At 28.2% G+C, this 21471-nt stretch overlaps 1 protein-coding gene across 1 annotated transcript in view; it reads left to right on the plus strand.

Annotated features, from left to right (window-relative positions):
• LOC107450999 (RNA-binding protein FXR1) overlaps positions 1–21471 on the plus strand; it is a gene marked incomplete at its 5' end in the record, with an annotated part of 61246 nt that overhangs the window by 12002 nt on the left and 27773 nt on the right. The window contains 6 exon segments of the mRNA XM_043041103.2: positions 5682–5747; positions 5824–5917; positions 6963–7079; positions 9118–9291; positions 12737–12815; positions 20911–21020. Of these exon segments, the coding sequence (XP_042897037.2) occupies positions 5682–5747; positions 5824–5917; positions 6963–7079; positions 9118–9291; positions 12737–12815; positions 20911–21020 (640 nt within the window).

Raw genomic sequence — 21471 nt, forward strand, 5'->3', positions numbered from 1 at the left:
TTAGATAAGTATGGGATTATTAAAGGCAAACCAACACAAATGTGAAATGTGCATAGAGTAAAATTAACTGAAAGATGTCAAAACTTGGGATCCGCAACCCTCATTGGGTTGGATATTCGAATCCATCAACGAAAGTTATGTTTAATGAGACAACATATGTTTTTGTTACTTAAAATATTGTCTACACTAATTAACCGAAGCGGGGGTGTCATTCCCTCTGCAGAGCTCAAAATTGTGATGGCTTGTCTTCGGATCATCCTCAGGGATGTTTCCCAGACCATCGCCAATAGCATTGTGCAGCTCTAGTGCGACGTAAATTAACTACCATCAACTGTGTTTTGCCGAACTCATTCACGCATCAGAATGTGTTTGTAATTGAACAATCTGATACTTAAGCATTAAATAACTATTTACTGCTTATCAACATGAAGCATTCATCTTCGATTTAAATTTAATTTTGCTTTTCCCAATATGGATTTTAACTCACTAATACATATGATTTTGGTTACTAACTAAATGGAAATTTAAAATAAAAGAATCATTTGATAGTGAAAGTTTACAGTATAAAGCAAACAAAATTTAAATTGTTGGAAGTAGAAAGAACAAATTAGCAATGAACTGAAATCAATAAATCTAGTGTTCTTATACAAAATCCTTAAATAAAAACAGAAATTACGAAAAGGGTCATTCCATGTCAGTTCATCCAGCCATGGCACCCACCATCTCAGATTTTGATGAAAATTTGTACACTTATAGAATTTTTTGTGCGGATTTCAAAAATATCAATTATATTTTCATCGGTTTAAGGGTTCAAAGGTTATAAGCATTTATATTTTTGCCAAAATGGCGCATTTGCCGCCATTTTGATTCATACATCAAAGGCTATTAATGATTGTAACTCACCTTATATTAGTCATAGAGCAATAATTTTTTTTTATTTTGTTTAGAATAAAGTAATCTGTCATTTAAACACTTTTTTTTTTTGCAAATAACTATCTTACTTATTTAGTAAATGGATCTGTTTTGCAGTTTTTTGATCAACGGAGTTGAGTAACTTCAGGAGATGATTTCTGGCAACTCGTCCCCTTCAATTTCAAAAATATTTTATTCAGAGATAGTTGAAAGTGCAAACTAACATCTGATATAAAAATTTTGTTGGGTGGTTCACTCACTTTTTAAAAAAAAAATATTTTTCTTATGAATTATTATGCATTAAAAGTACTGGTAGTTTGATGATTTATAGTCCTTAATTGTAACTAGAGTATAATAAAACGATGTAAAAAAATGTGAATGGTAGAAAAATATGTAAAATAAAGTAATCATTTATTAAATTATTTCTTTCTTCTTTCTTTGAGCCCTCCCCCCCCCACAANCCCCCCCCTTAAAGAAGAAAAGAACGGGAAAAAATTTAGAATGAACAAGACAAACACAATTTCTGCATCAGGAGCACAATTTCTGGCCAGGGATTGCTGAAATTTGTAATTTTGCTCTGTATGTTTTAGCCTGATCTACACTTATGACATGAAATGAGACTTTCTTGGTCTTATTGGAAGGAGAATTAAATAAGTCACAATTTTTTTTATATCTATATGTATTTCATACTGATACAAGAGATACTCCTTATGTATGAGGCATATAGTTGAACTTTCCTTAAAATCTAAATTGCTCCTTAATGAAATAAGTTCTATATTCCCAGAAGAAAGTTCTAAAATCTTCTGCGAGTTTAAACTGCACTTAAAATCTTTCAAAATTAATCCAATACTACATAATACTTGGGTTTTCATAATAAAACTTTTTTAAATATCAAATTGATACATTTAAAACTTTCGAAAACTTATTTATTTCTATTCTGTTCTAAAAGAATGAAAATACAATTTTATTGATTTGGAGGAAAATAAATTTTACATGACACTCAATTCTGATTGAAACAAACAGAAATGTTCTGGCAGATGATACATTCTGATTAGTCAAATTTCTTTTTTGGGAAGATAGGGATGAAATGTGTCAATAGTTTTCAGTATTTTTTTTTCTATTCAGAAGTTTTTTTTTAAAAAAAATTGGATGTATATAATTATAATGAAAGTCTTACAGAATAAAAAAGGCCTGCAGGTGTTTGTGATGAAATAAAAGCATACAAATTATCAAATACAGTGTAACGTCCCATATCCGGACGTCCCTTTTCCGGAAGGGTCAATTTCCTGGACACTTTTTAACAATCAAAATAAACAAACATTTCTTCATCTTCCCCTCTCCTTACCAAGGTTATTACATTGAATGGTTCATTTCGTCAACATGGTCATTTAATCGACAGGGTCATTTCCTCGACAGGGTTGTTTCGTCGACATGGTCATCTTATCGACCGGGTCATCTTGTCGAACGGGTAATTTCATCGACTGAGTCATTTCATTGACAGGGTCGTTTCATTGACAGGGTCATTTCATCGACATGGTCATTTCGTCGACAGGTTCATTTCGTAGACAAGGTCATTTCGTCTACAGGAGTCATATCGTCGACAATATTAAGAAAAGGTTATTTCGTAAGCAAAGTCATGTGTAATTTTGAAACTAGTTCTATGATTTTTTACATTAGACGTTTTGCCCCTTGCACTTCTTTGTAATTTAGTATATTTCTAATGAAATTTTTTAAACCTAGTCTGATGCAAAATCTTAATAGTTCGTTGAAGTTGCTAGAAAAGAAACATTTTATTTGAAAATTGCCTACTCCTTTAATCACATCACGTTGCAAAAACGAAACTTTAATTTTACTTTACACATTTAAGTTATATATTGCAAAATTTTTTTNTTTTTTTTAAATATTTTGTTTTTGATTGATTAGATATCATTCTAATACTAAAACATTATTGCCCGAAAAATAATGTTATTTAATTTCTGCTTCTTAGATTCAGATCATTTTAATCTCTGTTTACCTTGGGGGTCTATTATACGGAAAAATCGATTATCCGGACTTCGGAAAGTCCCGCCGATTCCGGATACGCAACTTTCCACTGTAGTTGGTAATATAAAATTATTTCATTTCAATATAATTAAAATAAATAGTTTGAACTTTATTAGTGTTTCAAATGAAATTTTTTAGGAGTATCTCATTACCATAACAATCAGTGTGACAAATGAAAGGATAAAATTAACTGTAAATATTCATAATTTGATCTTCAATTACATTTCAGAATTAAACAAAATGTTTGAATTAAATTAAAGTGTACAAGGATTTTCTCTCTGATATTATTCAACATCAAAAATTCTAATTTTCTCCTTCCATAAAGACATAAAGATCAAAGTTAGTTCAATTAAAAAAAAAAAATTAATGGCTTTTTATTATTTGGTATTGCCCTCTACTCTTTCAGAGAAACTTATATTTATATTTTTTTAGATTTTGATCCCTCTCATTTACCAAAGCTATATGATTCTGGATAAATTTATTTACAAAAAAGGTGAAATTTTGTTCATTCTCAAATTTTTTTCCTTTCTTTTCTTTTTTGAGGGTGGGGGGGGCTCAAAGAAAGAAGTAAGAAATAATTTAATAAAAGATTACTTTATTTTACATATTTTTCTACCATTCACATTTTTTTTGGATCATTTTATTATACTCTAGTTACAATTAAGGACTATAAAGTGTCAAACTACTAGTACTTTTAATGCATAATAATTCATAAGAAATTTTTTTTTTTTTAAAAAGTGAGTGAACCGCCCATCAAAATTTTTAAATCAGATGTTAATTTGCACTTTCAACTAACTATCTTTGAATAAAATTTTTTTGAAATTGAAGGGGGCGAGTTGCCAGAAATCATCTCCTGAAGTTTCTCAACTCCGTTGATCAAAAAACTGCAAAACAGACCTACTTACTAAATAAGTACGATACTTATTTGCAAAAAAAGTGTTTAAATGGCAGATTTCTTTATTCTGAACAAAATAAAATAAAAAATTATTGCTCTATGACAAATATAAAGTGGGTTACAATCATTAATAGCCTTTGATGTATGAATCAAAATGGCGGCAAATGTGCCATTTTGGCAAAAATATAAATACTTATAACTTTTAAACCCCTTAACCGATTTAAATATAGTTAATATTTTTGAAATCAGCACAAAAAAATCTATAAGTGTACAAATTTTCACCAAAATCTGAGATGCTGGGTGCCATTTTTGTAAAATCCTATATGATTTGCCAGGGAATGACCCAAAAGAGAAATATAATTTTTATATTTGAAACAAAGCAACAAATATATATAATCAATGCTAGAGCATGTGCCAAAGAAATGTTGGAAATTGCAGAAAACTGGTTGGAGAAGTTCATATACATCAAGCCTATTACAGTTTAATTTATCAATTTTATTATTATTATTTTTTTTCAATTAATATAGATTTTGACCTGTATAAATTATTTTTAAACTTATCCAATTACAGAAAGGTTTTAAAAAAGAAAATTCAAAATTTTACTTTTTGTTTGAAATTACCAAGGGTATTCAACTATAAGAAAAGGGTTTTTTAAGATTAACATATTATGACACCAGATAAAAGTTAATAAGTCTATCTAAAAACTGTAAAATATCTGAGCTACTATTGCATGTGCGTGCAAGACAAACTCTGCCTTCTAACCTCTTATTGGGTCATTCTTTGCTTTTCAGTTTGAAATAATATTTAAAGCAGAATCATTTGAAATATGCATAACTTTGCAGAGAATTGATTTTTAATAAGCGCAGGAAGGTGAACTAAAATATATTATTTGCCGTAATAAAATTATATATCTATAGCCAAAAGATTAAAGTTAATATTATCATCATTATTGCGAAGCAAGATTATACAATTTTGTTAAATATTATTTACCCCGAGGAATTAATTTTGTTTCGTAATCATGATGATAATATTAATTTTAATTTTTTGGATTTATTTTGTTTCGTAATCATGATGATAATATTAATTTTAATTTTTTGGATTTGGGTATTAAAAAAAGAAAATATATGCTTTGTTGATTTATACAATAAAAGTAATGACTTCAAGTTTAATATACATAAACTAATTACTTGGAATTCTAAAATTTCTAAAAACTTCTATTTAAATACCATTTTTAATGAAATTAATAGAATTAAAGGAATATGTAGTACTGTTTATTTATCCAAAAAACAAATAAACTCTTTCAAAATTAGATTTTAAAGAAATGGATACCCAACTAAAGTAATTAAATTCTATATAAAATCATTGAGTTATTTGTATATTAGTGAATTTACTAACACTTCCTTGTTAGTTTATATTTTTACCATGAGCAGATCTGTGCAAACCAGGCAAATCATGTTTCTCTCTTTTTATTCTTTTATTTTTGTTTTTTAAATACATTTTTACAAAAATTTGAAAACTTTGATAAAATAAAACTAAAAATTTCCTTACTTTATTCAGTTTTTTAACCACTCTACATATAGTAGTCTTGAATCCTTTTGTTGCAGCACACATTAGAGACAGCAAAACTTTATTTTCATTAGCAACACCATTCAAATTCTGAGTGAAAAAGAAATATTGACTATTCACTACACCTATATTTTTTTAATGTAAATTCAGATTTTAAAAAAAAAGGAAAGAAATTGATAAATTATTATTTTTAGTATTTTAAGTGAGTGCTATTTAATTTGTGTACACTGTGCACTCTAGACTTCAAATTCTTATTGTTTTTCAGTCCACCAATTACTAAAAGCACTTTTAAGATTTTTGAACTTGAGGTTCCTGAAGATCTTAGAGAATAGTAAGTTTTATAACTATTTTTTATTACACATTAATAGATATTTTAGTTTTATATTAATTTACATCTATTTATCTAGTTCAAAAATGGAATCTGCTCACAAGGAATTTAAAAAGGCTATTGGTGCTGCTATATGTCGCTGGGACTCTACAAAAAATTGCTTACAGATAATTGTAAATGTTTATCTTTTTTTTCTTTACTCATTTCTGTTACTCTCATAGATTTTTAGTATTGAATTAGTTTTAAATAATGAAATTAGAGTTGTAACCTTTAAAAAAGAAAAAAGCTTTTGCATAGTTGCATTGAATCTTCAAATATTTCAGTTAGTAAGTCAGTTAATGTTATTTATGTTATTGAGATATAGTGTGAAAAACTGTAAAATACACTATTTACCAATAGGTTTTTCTATTGTTCAAAATAAAAAAAATAATTTAAAACTTGTTTGTAAGAAACCATTTGAATTGGAATGATACAAATATTGTGTAGTTCATTTGTTTAACTTGAATTACCACCACTCATATTAATTGAAAAATATTTAATGGTTTGTTGCAGGGTAAACTACTTTTTGACATCTGTCAATTTTTGATGGTTTTAACTATGGATAAAACCATTATATCAGAGACCCTGTGTGTCAAGAACCAAAAAAAAAATTTATTTATTGATTGGTATATATATTATTTACATCTTATATGCATATTGCCTGTATTACATTAATATTTTTGTTGTATAGACTACTTAGTGCTGACAAAATATTTGGGGGAAGTTCTATTGTTAAGTTGTAATTTAAAAAAAATCTCAAAGATAAGAACATTACTTTCCAATAATTATTGTTGCCATCGATCCCTTACATGAAGGCATGGCTTAATGAAACTTTCTGTTTGAAAGTTTAATTACTAAAATTAAACGTATATGATTTCATGATTGATAATTCTATAAATCTGGCAGCTGATTCCCCCTTTAATTTCAAAGTAAAACTTCATGTTTAAAATACATTGTTTATTTAATTTTCATCACATTTTTAATTGTACTTCTTTATAAATCATTCTAAGTTTTAATGGAGTGAGTGGGATCCTATTTACTGATACAAATGTTTTCTTTAATTATAAATATCTGCAAACATTTTTGCTGCATTTTTACACAATTGTATATGAGTATCTACTTATTACACTTAAATAATAGAGGCATATTACTTTTTCTTATTCAGATTTTTTTTCCTAGGCTAAATCGGAAACTGCTAAAACAAGAGCCAATATGCTAAGTGAAATGCATTTTCGTAATTTACGACAAAAAGTGTTACTATTAAGTCGAACAGAAGAAGCAGCACGGCAGTTGGAGGTAAATTTAATGGTTTTGCCTGGTCTAGAACGTAATTATTCAGGTTGAGTAATAGAGTTTTCCTTTTTCTTAAAGACCTCTTTATTTAACAACTTAAATTTTTCATTATGATAAACACTAAAATTATTTTATGTTTACAGTAGATAAGTGAGACCATTTCTCGTTATGCTTTCTCAAATTATTTTTCTGCTAAATATTACTTTACTTCATTTGATGATTTCACTAGAAATGTTTTCGATAGCATTGAAAGCAGTTAAATAATTTATGGTAATAGAAAGAATTAGAAGTAGCACTAGAGAAGGCAATTAGAGACTCTGGTATACAAACGCAGAACACAAAGACTTTCTGTGCACTCGTGGCAGCTGCAAAAAACATGGAGTTGTCAGTCAACAATAAAAAAAACTTAATTATGGCAGTGACAAACAGAGTCACAAAAACCACTGAAAATTAATGAATATGAGTTTCAACCAGTCAATTTGAATATTTAGGCGCAATAGTAAATAATAATGACATGAAAATTGAAATCATAAATGGAATCAACTTGGCTTACAGATGTTATCATGGATTGAGAAACCAGTTTAAATCTAAATGCACAAGTTGTGAAACAATAACACAGTTGTGTAAGACTCTAGTGAGACCAATACTTTTATATAGTAGCGAATGCTTTCAAGAAAAAAATCTTGAGAAAAATGTTTGGTGTTGTAAGAGAAAACAGGATGTGGAAAATTTGTTACAGCCCTGAATTACATTCAAAATACAAAGAACCTAACATAGTAAAAATGATCAAGATTATTCAAATAAGGTGGCTGGGACATGTATTCTGATATATCAATGAAAATCCTGTTAAAAAAGTAACCTTCCAAGCACCAGAGGGGAAAAGAAAGAAGACCTAGAACAAGATGGTAAGATAGAGTAAAGTAGTGGTTAATGGACTAACAGGTGGAGAAATATAGCATCAAATAGTGGTTAACTGACTGAGACGACCTTTGCCAGTAACGGGCTATAGTGCCTAAGAAAAAGAATGGAAAATCTGAATTTGCTAATAAATTTCTGTTCCTATAAAGCAATGTTTCCCAAAGTGTGGTACACGTACCCCCACGAGTACGCGTTCTTATGCGAGATACCTTGCAACAAACGAAAATATCAAAACATTTTATTTGAAAACAAAGCTAGCCATGAAAATTTACGATTACGTACTTTTCTATTGGCTATTTTTTGCAGAGTTAACAGTTAATAATTAGTGGTGTCAACAGCCAATTCTGATTTTTAACTTTTGTGCAATTTTTTTACAGTAAAAAATTCATTAATATTTTTATTATTGGTACACAGCCTTACGAAAAATTTAGAAAGGGTGCGCAAGAGTCATAAGTTTAGGAAACACTGCTATAAAGCATAGTTTGGCTTTGCTTAAAAATTTACTACTCTTTTACTTGTTTCTTTTAAAGTAACATGTTTTGAAAAATTGACAATATCAATTGTGCATTCACTTTGTCACAGTTTGATGAGATAAAGACTTCCTTCTTATTCCTCTTTTCTGCCTTCATTTTATTTTATTTTTATGTGGACTGACATTATTTTTTAATTAATATTAGATTTTCTTTATTGTAAGTTCTTTTTTCCTTAAGAAGTTGCATAGTTTCAACTTGTTGGAAGCATCAGATTTTAATTATTTTTTCGGCATTCTTCTCATTTGAAGCAAATTCAGGATATGCATATGGTGTTTATATTTTTTGCAATTATGAGATTAATATAATTAAAATTGATTGTCACAATATTCAAAAATTAAGAAAATTGCAAAATTAAGTATTAATGAAAGATAAGCAGTTTTGAGGTGAATTTTGTATTAAAAAAAGGCTTTCATAACCCAGAGATTCTATTAATGGTAGCTGCTGTATTTATAATAGCAAAGTATATAAAACTTTAAGCATAAGTGTAATTATGTGGCAGAAAAGTAATGTGCATACATAAAAATTATTTTTGCGTAACGTGAAATAAAATTTTTTTGAAAGTTAATAATTCCAGATTTTTTTTTTTGAAGAGTACAAAGCTTAATTCTACTTCTGGGCATGTTCAAGAATTTCAAGTACGTGAAGATTTAATGGGTCTCGCCATTGGAGCGCACGGATCAAATATTCAACATGCTAGAAAATTGGAAGGTATAACTGGAATTGATTTAGAAGAATCTACTTGTACATTCAAAATTTATGGAGATGTAAGTATTTTTTTTTCTCCATAGTGTAGATGCTTTTTTTTCTTCTTCTAACATATATGTCATAATAAAGAGAAAGAATTAAAATAACAAATGTGTTAAATTTTAAGTTATGGAAAAAAAAAATTTTGTTTTATTACCAGTTATTTGAGAGAAATAGAAAATATAGGGTAGAAATAGAAAGTACAGGATTTCCTTTTTGGTAAAATCATTAGCATCTTTATGTGTAAAGCTAAAGAATAAATTGTGGTAACACATTAATAAATATAGTAAAGTTTTCAATTTCCCTTGACAGCTGAGCATTATATAATTTTTTGATCGATACGTTTTGAGTTTGTTTTTGATACAGGTATCATTCAATCTAGGTATTTTCATCAAATTTAAAAATTCTCAGTAAGAGTCAATTAAAATTTTAAAACCTAATAGATTTTTATTAATAGATTATATTCTCCTCTCCCACCTTTTACTAGACAGGAGAGGAATTTTACATTCTTGTCTGGTTTTTGCATTAATCAAAGCAAATATATTGTCTTCAGTCAGAAAAAAAAATTAACTTGTTAATGCACAGACCTCTCAGATTTTATGCACACAAAAATTTTTTAACAATACTTCCACAGAAATTTATTTTATTAGAGAAGTAATTTTTTTATAATTTCAAAAGTGATAAGATTAAATTCATTCGATAACCAGTACCCAGTGTGCCTCAGATATTTCTGTAAGCATACCTATCTGCTTAAAAGATATTAGCATTTTTCATTTCATTTGTCAATTACCTTTTATAACAGATCAGTTCATAGTTAAAAAACTATTATTGCTGTTATAAGTAATCGTAATGAGTTAACTAATTTTTCTTTCTGTTAAAAAAAATTTTTTTTTTACTCTAACATTTAAAATGTAATTACAAAATTATTATTCTATTTTTTTATAAAATTTGCAAGATATGATTATTTAACGTTCTTTTGTACTGTGCGTGCACGGAAAAATTTTAAAATCTTTTCATAATTTTGTTGTGAATCGTATTTGGCAATTAATGGGAAAAATCTGGTTGAAATATCTGTAGAACGTATAAAGTTTCAAGCAATTTTGTAAATAGTTTTTCTACTTTTTAAATGAAAGCTCAAAATAATCATGGGTTTTCCACAAATTCTGTTATGTAGTATTGCAAATTACACTACCTTATGTCAGGCAGCAAAAACAAAATTATATCTGCAGAAAACCCCTTATCATTTTGAACTTTCTTTTAAAAAGTACTGAAACTACTTAGAAAATTGCTTGAAACTTTTAAGAATTTTGAGATATTCAATTCAGACTTTTTTATAATACGATTTACTACAAAATTATGAGAAAGTTACAACAAAATTATGCCTAGTATATAAGAACTATTTTAAATACTCATATCTTGCACTTTTTTTTTTTCAAATTTTACAACAATAGTTCTGTAATTAATTTTAAATTGCTTCAAAAAATTTGTTTCATTTTACTGAATATTTTTAAAGTTATGGCAAAAAAATTAGTGTTATAAAAATGTTCAATTCTCCATAAATATTTCCTCCAGGTTTACGAAATTTTATGCAGTAACACAAAAATAATTGATACAAGTTAAAAGCTTATTGCTTAATTTTCTGGCATAGGGTGTTCAAAAAGACTTGTTTTCTTTTGTAATTTATTGTCAGTCTTTGAAACCCCTAAAAGCTTTAAACTTTATTGCAAAGTATGAAAAATTTCATGAACTAGCCACTTCTAAAATTACAAACTGGTTCTCTTAATATTTCTTGAGGAATTCAAAAAAGTATTACAAACTAAAAGTGTTTTCCATTATTGTTAGGTAGTTTATCTACAAATAACATTTTTCAAAGAAATGCACTGAATTCCGATGTCCATAAGACATGGAGATATAGGCAGTGGGCTTTTGCATTTAAATCTTTTGATCAATCATAGCTTCTTTGGCCCCTTAATGATCGGGTAATTTTCAAGAAAATGGTCATAAAAGTGTATTTTTTTATCCCTGAAAATTATTTAAAATAAGTGTATGAGCAATATATATATATATTCATTTTTTATTTGGTTTTAACCTGAAGTTTTAAAAAAATTAAATTTTTAGGAAAGGCCAACATTCAGGGTTGCTATGACTTTTTGTTGGTTTTCCAGCAAGCAGGGAATATTCAAGAAATATGTGTTTTAAACATTAAAAAAGAATTTTATCAAACTTACATATAATATTATTAAAGATTAGTACATTTTTCTTGTGTGATAAATTTCAAAGCATGAGATACAGAGGCCAACGTCACTATCTGGACAGTAGTACCGAGTTTCCTTCCTACATCTCTTTTTGTTTTCATCTCTTCTGGAGCAACACACTTTGCATTCTCTTGATGGTTGCCGTTTCTTATCAGTTGGGGGTATCTGTCTAATAAAATGCCTTTCAATCAAACGATTGAGATTATCCTCAAGCGTGTATTCACAAAGAGCCTAACTAAGTAACTTTGCTAAGATTACAAATAACATATCACAAATACATATATTTGATTAGTGCTGACATCTAGTTTAAAATAAACTAACTATCTACAATAACCTTAAAAATATCCTGGTACTGCCATCTGGTGTGTAAAATGAGAAATAAAATGTTTTCCAGGCAAAAGAAATGAATTAGTTTTATTCTTATTGGCCCGTTACTACTGAACACTCCAGCCCGGAAATATCACAGGAGAGGAGATCTCACCCTGTCATTTTCACGGGAGTGAGAAGGAAGGGGTTGAAAGACATCTTTAAAAAAATATTTAAAAAACCTTTTATGTAGTGCTTATCTCAGGACAAGACTCATTGCTTTATAAATTTAAAAAAAGTGTTCTACACTTAACAAAGACAAATAATTATCTGCAGTGAACTTCTAAGTAGAATGTAGAATAACTTTCTACTATTTAATTTTTAAAATTCCAAACTATTGTAACTTTATGTTCAGGATGAAAGGAAAAATACAAAAGTTATTGGTTAAAAATTCATGATGTAAATATATTGAATTTTGAAAAGCATACAAAAAAAATTAATGAACTTTTTAGTGAGATTCAAGCAAAGTATTGCTTTTACTATAATTCCATAAAACCATGGTTCTTTTCTCGATAAATTATTAAATTAATTTCTTTATGAAATTTTAATGTATACAGAGTTAAATATGTATTAGTCTTAAAACAAACGAAAAAATTGTTTTTAAGTGCACTCTATTTTAAATTATGTTCTCCTGCCGGGTGTACAAATTCTCCTAATGCCCCTTTAGGAGTTTTCAATGCTTACATTGGAAACCTAGGCTTTAGAGCAATCTTAACAATCAAATTAAAACTAAATCTGTCTAGTTCTTAAATGATTTTCCTAAGACACTCACATATTTTACTGTGAATATTTTTTGGTTGAATGTATATTACAAAGTCAAACTTATTATAAATTTGTTTTTTAGACGGAAGAAGCTGTATGTAAAGCTAGAAGTATATTAGAGTACTCTGAAGAGTTAGTTGAAGTGCCTAGAGGTCTTGTTGGTATGTTATCTTACTCTCTGTGTTTTATTTTGCAATTATTCTCTCTATTTTATGTGTTCTGTAAAAATATTCATATTTAAAGTCTCTCATGTTCGCATTTAAATCATTAATCTTTATTAATGTGGAATTTAAACTCTAGTTCATTGTCTTTTGAAAAGCTGTTGTTTTTAGGAAGAACAAACTGGTGTTTAACAATCTTATGAATACAAGAAACAAAATTATTTTTGAATTTTTTGCAATGGGTAAGGTTAACACCAGTATGACGATAGTTGTTGCCAAATGTTCTAAACAGGACGAAATCATACGCTTGGGCAACAAATTTATAGTCTTGAAATATTTTTGGAATTTACAAAATCGTTAAACAAAAAAAAAGTTTTTTGCATTAAATTCCATGCATTCAAAAGTCTTCCTATGATGCCAGGTACCAAGTTTCTTAAGTTTCAAGAAGAAATGCTTCAAAATGGTTGTTTTAATGGTATTAAAATTTAACTGTGAACTCCCGTGTAACTAAGTAATTCAACCATTTAATAATGTAATTGTAAAATTCGATTATTTTTCTCATGTTTGGCTACCATATCAAGTTTTTGGAAACTAAATGAATCCCTAATTGTTCCTATCAGACCATTGTATGTATATTGCTGGTGTGAGCCCTAGCAATGGGTTAGATTTTAATGCATGTATGTAAATTTACTGTTATGATTATCATGTCATTACTTCAAAGTTTTGTGTAGAACTGCAGGGATGAGATTCTTCCGCGGATTTCCGCTTTTTTTCAGATTTTTCCATTTTTCCCGCTAATTTCCGCTGAAATTTTTTTTTGCCCAAGTTAAAATGTTTTATGAGGAATTTAATTTTCCGCAAAAGGAAATTGTTGAAGTCCCTTTTCCTCCCTCTGAAGTTTCTCTAAAAATCAATTCCTTGGGATAAAACTGGTTGACCTTTATACAGGGATGAGATTTTTTTGTCTCTTGAATTTCAGCCTTTTTATCAAAAACTCCGATTCTCTAAAAGTTTCGTTTTTTTAAAATAAATATCCCGTTTTTTTTAAATTCAGTCATTGAAGTAAAATAATTCTATTTATTTACGATTTTCAAAGATAAACAGAAAATTCAATCTACGCCCTAGCTGCTAACCCTTCCGCATTTTTACTTATTTTAGCTATTTTCTCCGATTTCACGCACAGAAAATAAGATTTTCCGTATTTTTTATCCGTCGGCTGGATAGCTCGTATTTTCGTAATTCAGATCTCGATTTTTATTCACGCGATTTTAATATCAATCATCGATTTTCGTATTTACCTGATTTAAAAGTTGCACATTGCGATTCTTATTTACGCTATTTAAATATCGTATATTATGATTCTTATTTACGACATTTAAAAATCCAATATCGTGTTTTGTATTTATGCATTTTTAAAATCTCGATTTTATTATCAAATCTCGATTTTCGTATTTACCTGATTTAAAAGTTGAACGTTGCGATTCTTATTCAGGCGATTTAAATATTGTACAGTGCGATTCTTACTTACGAGATTTAAAAAATCAATATCGCGATTTGTATTTACGAGCTTTTAAAGCCCTATGTAGCAATTCGTATTCACGTGAGCTTAAAATCCAATATCGTGATTCGTTTTTGTGGTTGTAATATCGCGCGATTTAAAAATTATGCATCGTGATCAAAAAATTAAAAAATCATGATTTGTATTTTCGCATTTTTTAAATTCGATGTAGAGTTTCATATTTACGTGATTTAAAAGTCTCATATCGGGATTTATATTCACATGGTTTACAAGTTTAAAAATCGCACTTTTTTGTCAAATTTTTGTTTATATATATATATATATATATATTTTTTTTTTGTTTCTTTTTTTTTGTTTTTTGGATTTCCTCTTTTATACTTTCTGACTACTCTCATCCCTGGAACTGGGAAGGGGTATCCTGAAAATAATAATTTTTGAAATAGTATTGAAATGTAGTTGTTTATTAGTATACATAATTTAATTATTTTATCACTTATTGCTTATTTAGTGTATGCAAGGTTTCGGCGGCCTTGAAAAAGCCTTAAAAAGTACTTGAATTTAATTTTGATTTTCAAGGGCCCCCACAGAGCACTTGAAAATAATGCTAAGTCCTTGAAATATTAGAAATGGCCTTGAAAATTATCAGAAACTCACAAAAATCGCCCTATTTCCAGCATTTCTGTGTTAAACTTCTCACACATACGCGTAAGGACAAAAGAATGACTCTCCCGCCTTTCAGACGATGATGACGTAATGCTTTCCGTTCTTATCAGTTGTTGACGTCCCGATTTCCCTCTTGCCAACGCGATCGTTAATAAAGACTGGTTTGACTGGTAACTCAAGGAGGATAAGTTATATATCGATATATTTTTACTGTGTTAATTGATATCGCTGTGTTAACACGTTGGTTTGTTCGTATTTTTCCTCGGTAGTACATTCAGGCTATTGTTTATTAGTTAAAATAAAGTAATGGGTAAATGTGTTTTTAACATTTTATGGTTAAATAAGCCAGAATATAGTGACTGGCTGAAGCAAGGCGATGGAAAGTATGAAGCATCTTGCCGATTATGCTCAAAGGAATTTGATATCTCAAAAATGGGAGAATCAGCCCTGCGATCCCACAATGAAGGTAATTATTTTTCGTTTTATTATATTTTGTTACATTAGTAAATTAAACTCATTGTTAAAAGCTTTTTTTGTTGTCAAAACTAATTTTTGGAGTAATTTGAATCAAAATTATTATTGCATTACTTTAAATTTACTGCATTATTCCTTCTAAAATATAATGATAAAATAAATAATATAAATGAATATAATATAAATAATAAAATAAAATAAATGAAAAGTGATTGTTTTAAGCGCTTTTCAATGTGTGTTAATATTTGATTGTTGTTAATTTATGCACATATTAAGTATCAAAAACTTGTGCATAAACAAAATCAATAAAAATTTTGACTTAAAATTTTGTTTAATTTTGATTTTATTGTCGTAAAAGTTTTGTTTAGAAATGAATATTATGTTGAGTTTTTTTATTTGAGTGTTTTGATTGATTTGAGTTTTTTTATTATTAAAATTAAGTGTGTGTTTCGGGAAACTTTTTACCTTACAATAATTGTAAATAAAACAAAAATAGGTCCAAAAAATTTCATAATCATTTGATTATTTAACTATTATAAAAATGGAAGTAGCCCTTTTTATTATCAACATAATTTTTTTTTTTTTGCTAACTTAAATGAAAAGTTTTAAAAAAAAAAAATTTAATTACTAGTTTTTTTTTTTTTTAAATGTTACCTACTTTTGTCAAAATAAAGATTAAAACAAAATTTAACTATGTATTTTTTTTTTTAATTTACCAACATTTATTTAAAATGTGTTTATATACTTATATAAACTAAACATTCAAACAAGATACATAATTGAAACGAAATGTTGAATTTTTCTTACATACATGTACTGAATAGTCATCTTGGATATTATGAAGAATTTTGTTAAAAGAAAATGTTTCTAGTTTAATTAAATTGTTAATTTTAAAATTTTATAATTAAATTTAAATTATGTTTGTTGTATAAGAGTGATAACTCACTGGTTGATGGAAAATTGTGGTCACGGCTTTAGAACGATGGATGCCAAATTGTCTCAGAAGTAAAGGTGGCCTGTGCACAATGTAACTTCATTAATATTGCCAAAATCATGCCATTGGTTATATAGTTTTCGTAAATTTCTACAATGTGCATGCTATTTTTGGATTATTTTAGTTTTTATATTATAGCACTTATAATAAATAACTTGATTTATAAACCATTGTTGGTGATCGACAGGTTAATATTACTTTCTGTTAGTGACCTGCCACTTTTAGCTTCAAAAAATTTTTTTGCTTAGCCTTTAAGTTTAAATATAAGTATTTATATTATGGTAAATAAAACTTCCTTTTCTTGCTTAGTAAATTTTTTTTATTTTATTTATTTACAGGTAAAAAGCACAAAGATCTTTTGAAGAATTTCAAGGCATCAAGCCTTAAAAATTTTGTTGAGCACAAGCAGGTACTGAATATTGAGCAACCAGTGCCCAGTTCCTCTACAAGTAGCATATCTCAAGAAGCAGTGCCTTCTTCTAGTGCTGTTTTTGAATTTTGGCTCTACTGATAGTACACATGCTGAGATAAGATGGGTGCTAAAGTGCGTTGAAAATAATTATTCTTTTAATTCGTGTCAAACAATTGCCAATATATTTAAAGACATGTTTAGCGACAGTGTGATAGCCAGATCTTTTTCTTGTGGGGCCAATAAAGCTGCGTATTATTTGTGTTTTGGCTTAGCACCATATTTTAAGTCACAAGTTTTTGAGAGCTGTAAACTCTCAGGTGACTATTGTGTAATGTTCGATGAGAGCTTAAATAAGTCTCTGCAATCCAAGCAGTTGGTTGTTTTGGTCAGATTTTGGGATGATGAAAATTTTGTCACTAAGTACGTTGATTCAAGTTTCTTAGGCTATTCTACAGCTAATGTCACGGTGTCTCATCTTCTCACCACCATCAGCAAATTGGATTTTTCCAATTTAATGGGGGTTTCTATGGATGGGCCTTATGTAAATTGGAAGATCTTTGATTTACTTCAAACGATCTTAAAAAATCAATTCGGATGCCAAATACCAAATGTAGGTAGTTGTAGTCTTCATGTTGTGAATAACGTCTTTGAAAGAGGATTTGTTGAGACGCAATGGCATTTGGACGATTTTTTGAGAAGCCTTCATTGGCTATTTAAAGATGCTCCAGCAAGGAAAGAAGACTTTTTAGAAGCCTCACAAAGTAAATTGATGCCTCTTAAATTTTGTGGCCATAGATGGCTAGAGAATGGCCCAGCTGCACAAAGAGCTTTAGACATTTTGGATGATTTAAAACTATGCATTTCTTCTGTTGAAAAGGGGAAGTTTAACAAACCCAGCAGCAAATCTTATTTGCTTGTAATTGCTTCATGCAAGGACATACTTCTTCCTGTAAAACTTCATTTTTTTCTGTCGGTTATTAGAATTCTTCAGCCCTTTTTAACATTATATCAGAAGGATTGGCCGATGCTATTGGATACTTTCAAAGTCTTAAAGAATGAATCTGTCAGTGAAATGAAAGAGTACTGCGACTTTGCTAATTTTGATTTTAATAATCATAAAGGTAGCATCAGCAAAGTTTCAATTGGATTTGTTGCAGGAAATATACTGAAGAAACTGCTCGCACAGAAGCAGATAACTGATAAAGCTGGGCTGGACCTTCAGCATGACTGCCAAAAGTGCATTATTGCCATTGTGAAAAAAATAGCAGAAAAGTCACCCCTATCTAATCAGTTAGTTCGATGCCTTGCATCCCTAGACCCCAGGAGGATGTATCACAGCAGTGATAAATCATATTTGAGAAAATGGCTATCGTTCTGAAAGAATTGACTAGGTGTAGAAAAGTCAATAATGCAGAATGTGATTCTATTCTTTTTGAATTTTTGAATTTTTTAAATTCTGTCAAACAACTCAACGACTGGATGAGTTTCTGAAGAAACACATGTGTGTCCATGAGTATTCCAAAGTGTTATGAAGAAACTTTTACTTCTACTGTAGAGAGAGGATTTTCAACCAACCGGCAGGTTGAAGTTGATAATTTGAAAGAAGAGACATACTTAGCTAAGAGGCTTGTGAAAGATGCATTATTATCCTGTAGGGGGGGGCAAAGGGGATTGATATCACTAAGGATATGAAGATTGATGTTAGAGGTGCTAGACAGAAATACCGTCATCACCTTGACCTTAAAGCAAAAGAGAAAGAGAGAGCTTGAAAGGAAAAAAAGACCCAACAACGATCAAGAGCTCCAAAAACTGCAGTCAAAAAAAATTTGTCTGGACAAGACTGTGACTGAACTCAGTAAATCAGCTGACAGCTTGCTAGAAAAAGCTGAGACAACTGAAAACATATTGTTGGTAAAAAAAGGCGAATAGCTTCCGAAGGACAGTAAAAGAAAAGCAATCCGAAATTGAAACCATCGATGAAAGAATCAGTGGAAACCAAGAGGAAATTTTTTTTAAAAAAGTTTTCATAAATAATTAGTATATTGTCATATCTTCAATAATTTAAGTGTAATTTTAAAATATTTTCATAAACACTTGTTAATGAATTTATTATTATTTCTATGTCACTCAAATTATGTATTTCAAAAATTGATGAAATTTTTTTATAATGGAATTTCAATTATCCTTTATTTTTTGCTTCAAATAGAAGTTGACGAAGCCTTTAATTTTCATCACCTCTTTTATCCAGTTTTTATGTATTTTATTATTTTTTTCAAGTTTCATTTATGATTTGGAAACTTTTACTGTGGATTTGGTACATATAGCTTAGGAGTCTTGTATATATTTACTTCACATTTGTGTTAATTCAGCTTAAAATTTACTAATATCCTTGACTTGTTCTTGTTAACATGATATAGATGATCTTGAAAATAGCCTTTTCTTTCTTTATGTGTTTTTAAAGCTGGTTACATCTTTATGTAAATATCATTACAACTGAAACATTTTGTTTTATTAAAATTTGATTTTCAAAGGCTTTATTTGGTAAAATATGTATTTCAAAGGTCGATGCAATGTTCTTAAAACTGAATTTTAATTATCGTTTATTTTTATTATTTTTTTGCTTCTAATAGAAGTTAACAAAGCCTTTAATTTTCATCACCTCTTTTATCCAGTTTTTATGTATTTTATTATTTTTTTCAAGTTTCATTTATGATTTGGAGACTTTTACTGTGTATTTAGTACATATAGCTTAGGAGTCTTGTATATATTTACTTCACATTTGTGTTAATTCAGCTTAAAATTTACTAATATCCTTGACTTGTTCTTGTTAACCTGATATAGATGATCTTCAAAATAATCTTTTCTTTCTATATGATATGTGTTTTTAAAGTTGGTTACATCTTTATGTTAATATCATTACAACTTTAACATTTTGTTTTTATTAAAATTTGATTTTCAAAGGCTTTATTTGGTAAAATATGTATTTCAAATGTTGATGCAATGTCATTCATGCAATGTTGATGCAATGATTATCGTTTATTTTTATTTTTTTGCTTCTAATAGAAGTTAGCAAAGCCTTTAATTTTCATCATTTCTTTTATCCAGTTTTTATGTATTTTATTATTTTTTTCAAGTTTCATTAATGATTTGCATATAGCTTGGGAGTCTTGTATATATTTAAATCTAGTACTTATTTATTTCACATTTGTGATAATTCAGCTGAAAATTATTACTAATTTATCTTTTCTTAGGGTAATTTAATTCTGCTAAACAAATTTTTTTTTTAAATGTTTTATTCTGAATCCTTGACTTGTTCTTGTTGGCATGATATAGATGATCTTGGAAATAACCTTTTCTTTCTTTATGATATGTGTTTATATTAATATTACGACTTTAACATTTTGTTTGATTAAAATTTGATTTTCAGGGACTTTATTTGATTCTTTTTTTCATATTTTATCACAGATATTCAACAATTATTTGGTGTATTTGTTAATGTTCTTTACATATCATATGAGACATGAGTTTTTTACAAATAAATATCTTTTAATAACTTTAAATAGTGTGTTTTCTATTTTTCTTTACTGTAGAATTGTTATTATAAATAAGTTTAAGTGTACTTTGTTTTTTATTGTGCAGATCATTTAAAATGTTTCTTTTTCTTCATGACTTGTTCGAATCTACTTATTCAGAGGTTGTATATCTAACTTCTTTATATCTAGGCCCTATGTAAAATTAAGAGCACCTTTGCTTTTTTTTTTATACTATGGTTACTTTTCTAAGTAAAGAGAGAGGGATGGAAGTTTTATTTTTCAGTACTAATTATTTTTTTCATATCATTTTAGTTTAAAATGTTAAATTTTAGTCTATCTTTTACTTGAATTAAAGTCCTTGAAAATTTTATGATTAGTCTTAAAAAGTCCTTGAAAAGTACTTGAATTTTTTTTTAAAAGTAGAGCATGAACCCTGTGTATGCTTGGAAAAAATTATATTTAGTGTGTATTAGCATAAAGCTTTTTATTATTTTTTTAAGGTAAAGTCATTGGGAAAAATGGTAGAATCATACAAGAAATGGTGGATAAATCTGGTGTTGTTCGTGTAAAAATAGAAGGAGACAATGATAATCAAACTCCTAGAGAAGAAGTGAGTTTTGAAAAATAAATGTTTTTTTTTTAATTAAAATTTTAGCAGTCTTATTTCTGAATCATACTAAAATAGTTGCTATTTTACTCAAACAAGAATGTATAGTAGTACCTAAATTAATGTATGCATAGCAATTACTTAAATGTGTCGTCTGATTTCAATTATAGTAAATTTATTTGAACTATTTCATAAAAGTAATAAAAACTATTGGATATCAGCTGTATTTTAGCACGGTGGTTCCCAAAAAGTGTTCAGTGAAAAGATTACAGGGGTGCCTAGAGTTTGGATTTTTTAACCATTAATAATTATATTTATATCCAATTAATTATCTATAATTTGTTTAATATTTTTCGGTTGTTAATATGAAACTGTGTAAAATGCGAATGAAAAAAGCAATTTTGAAAATAGCTTTTAAATAACTAATTTTTCTTTGAATAAATTATTAAAAAGA

The sequence above is a fragment of the Parasteatoda tepidariorum genome, chromosome X1 (assembly GCF_043381705.1).
Source record: "Parasteatoda tepidariorum isolate YZ-2023 chromosome X1, CAS_Ptep_4.0, whole genome shotgun sequence".
Lineage (NCBI taxonomy): Eukaryota > Metazoa > Arthropoda > Arachnida > Araneae > Theridiidae > Parasteatoda > Parasteatoda tepidariorum.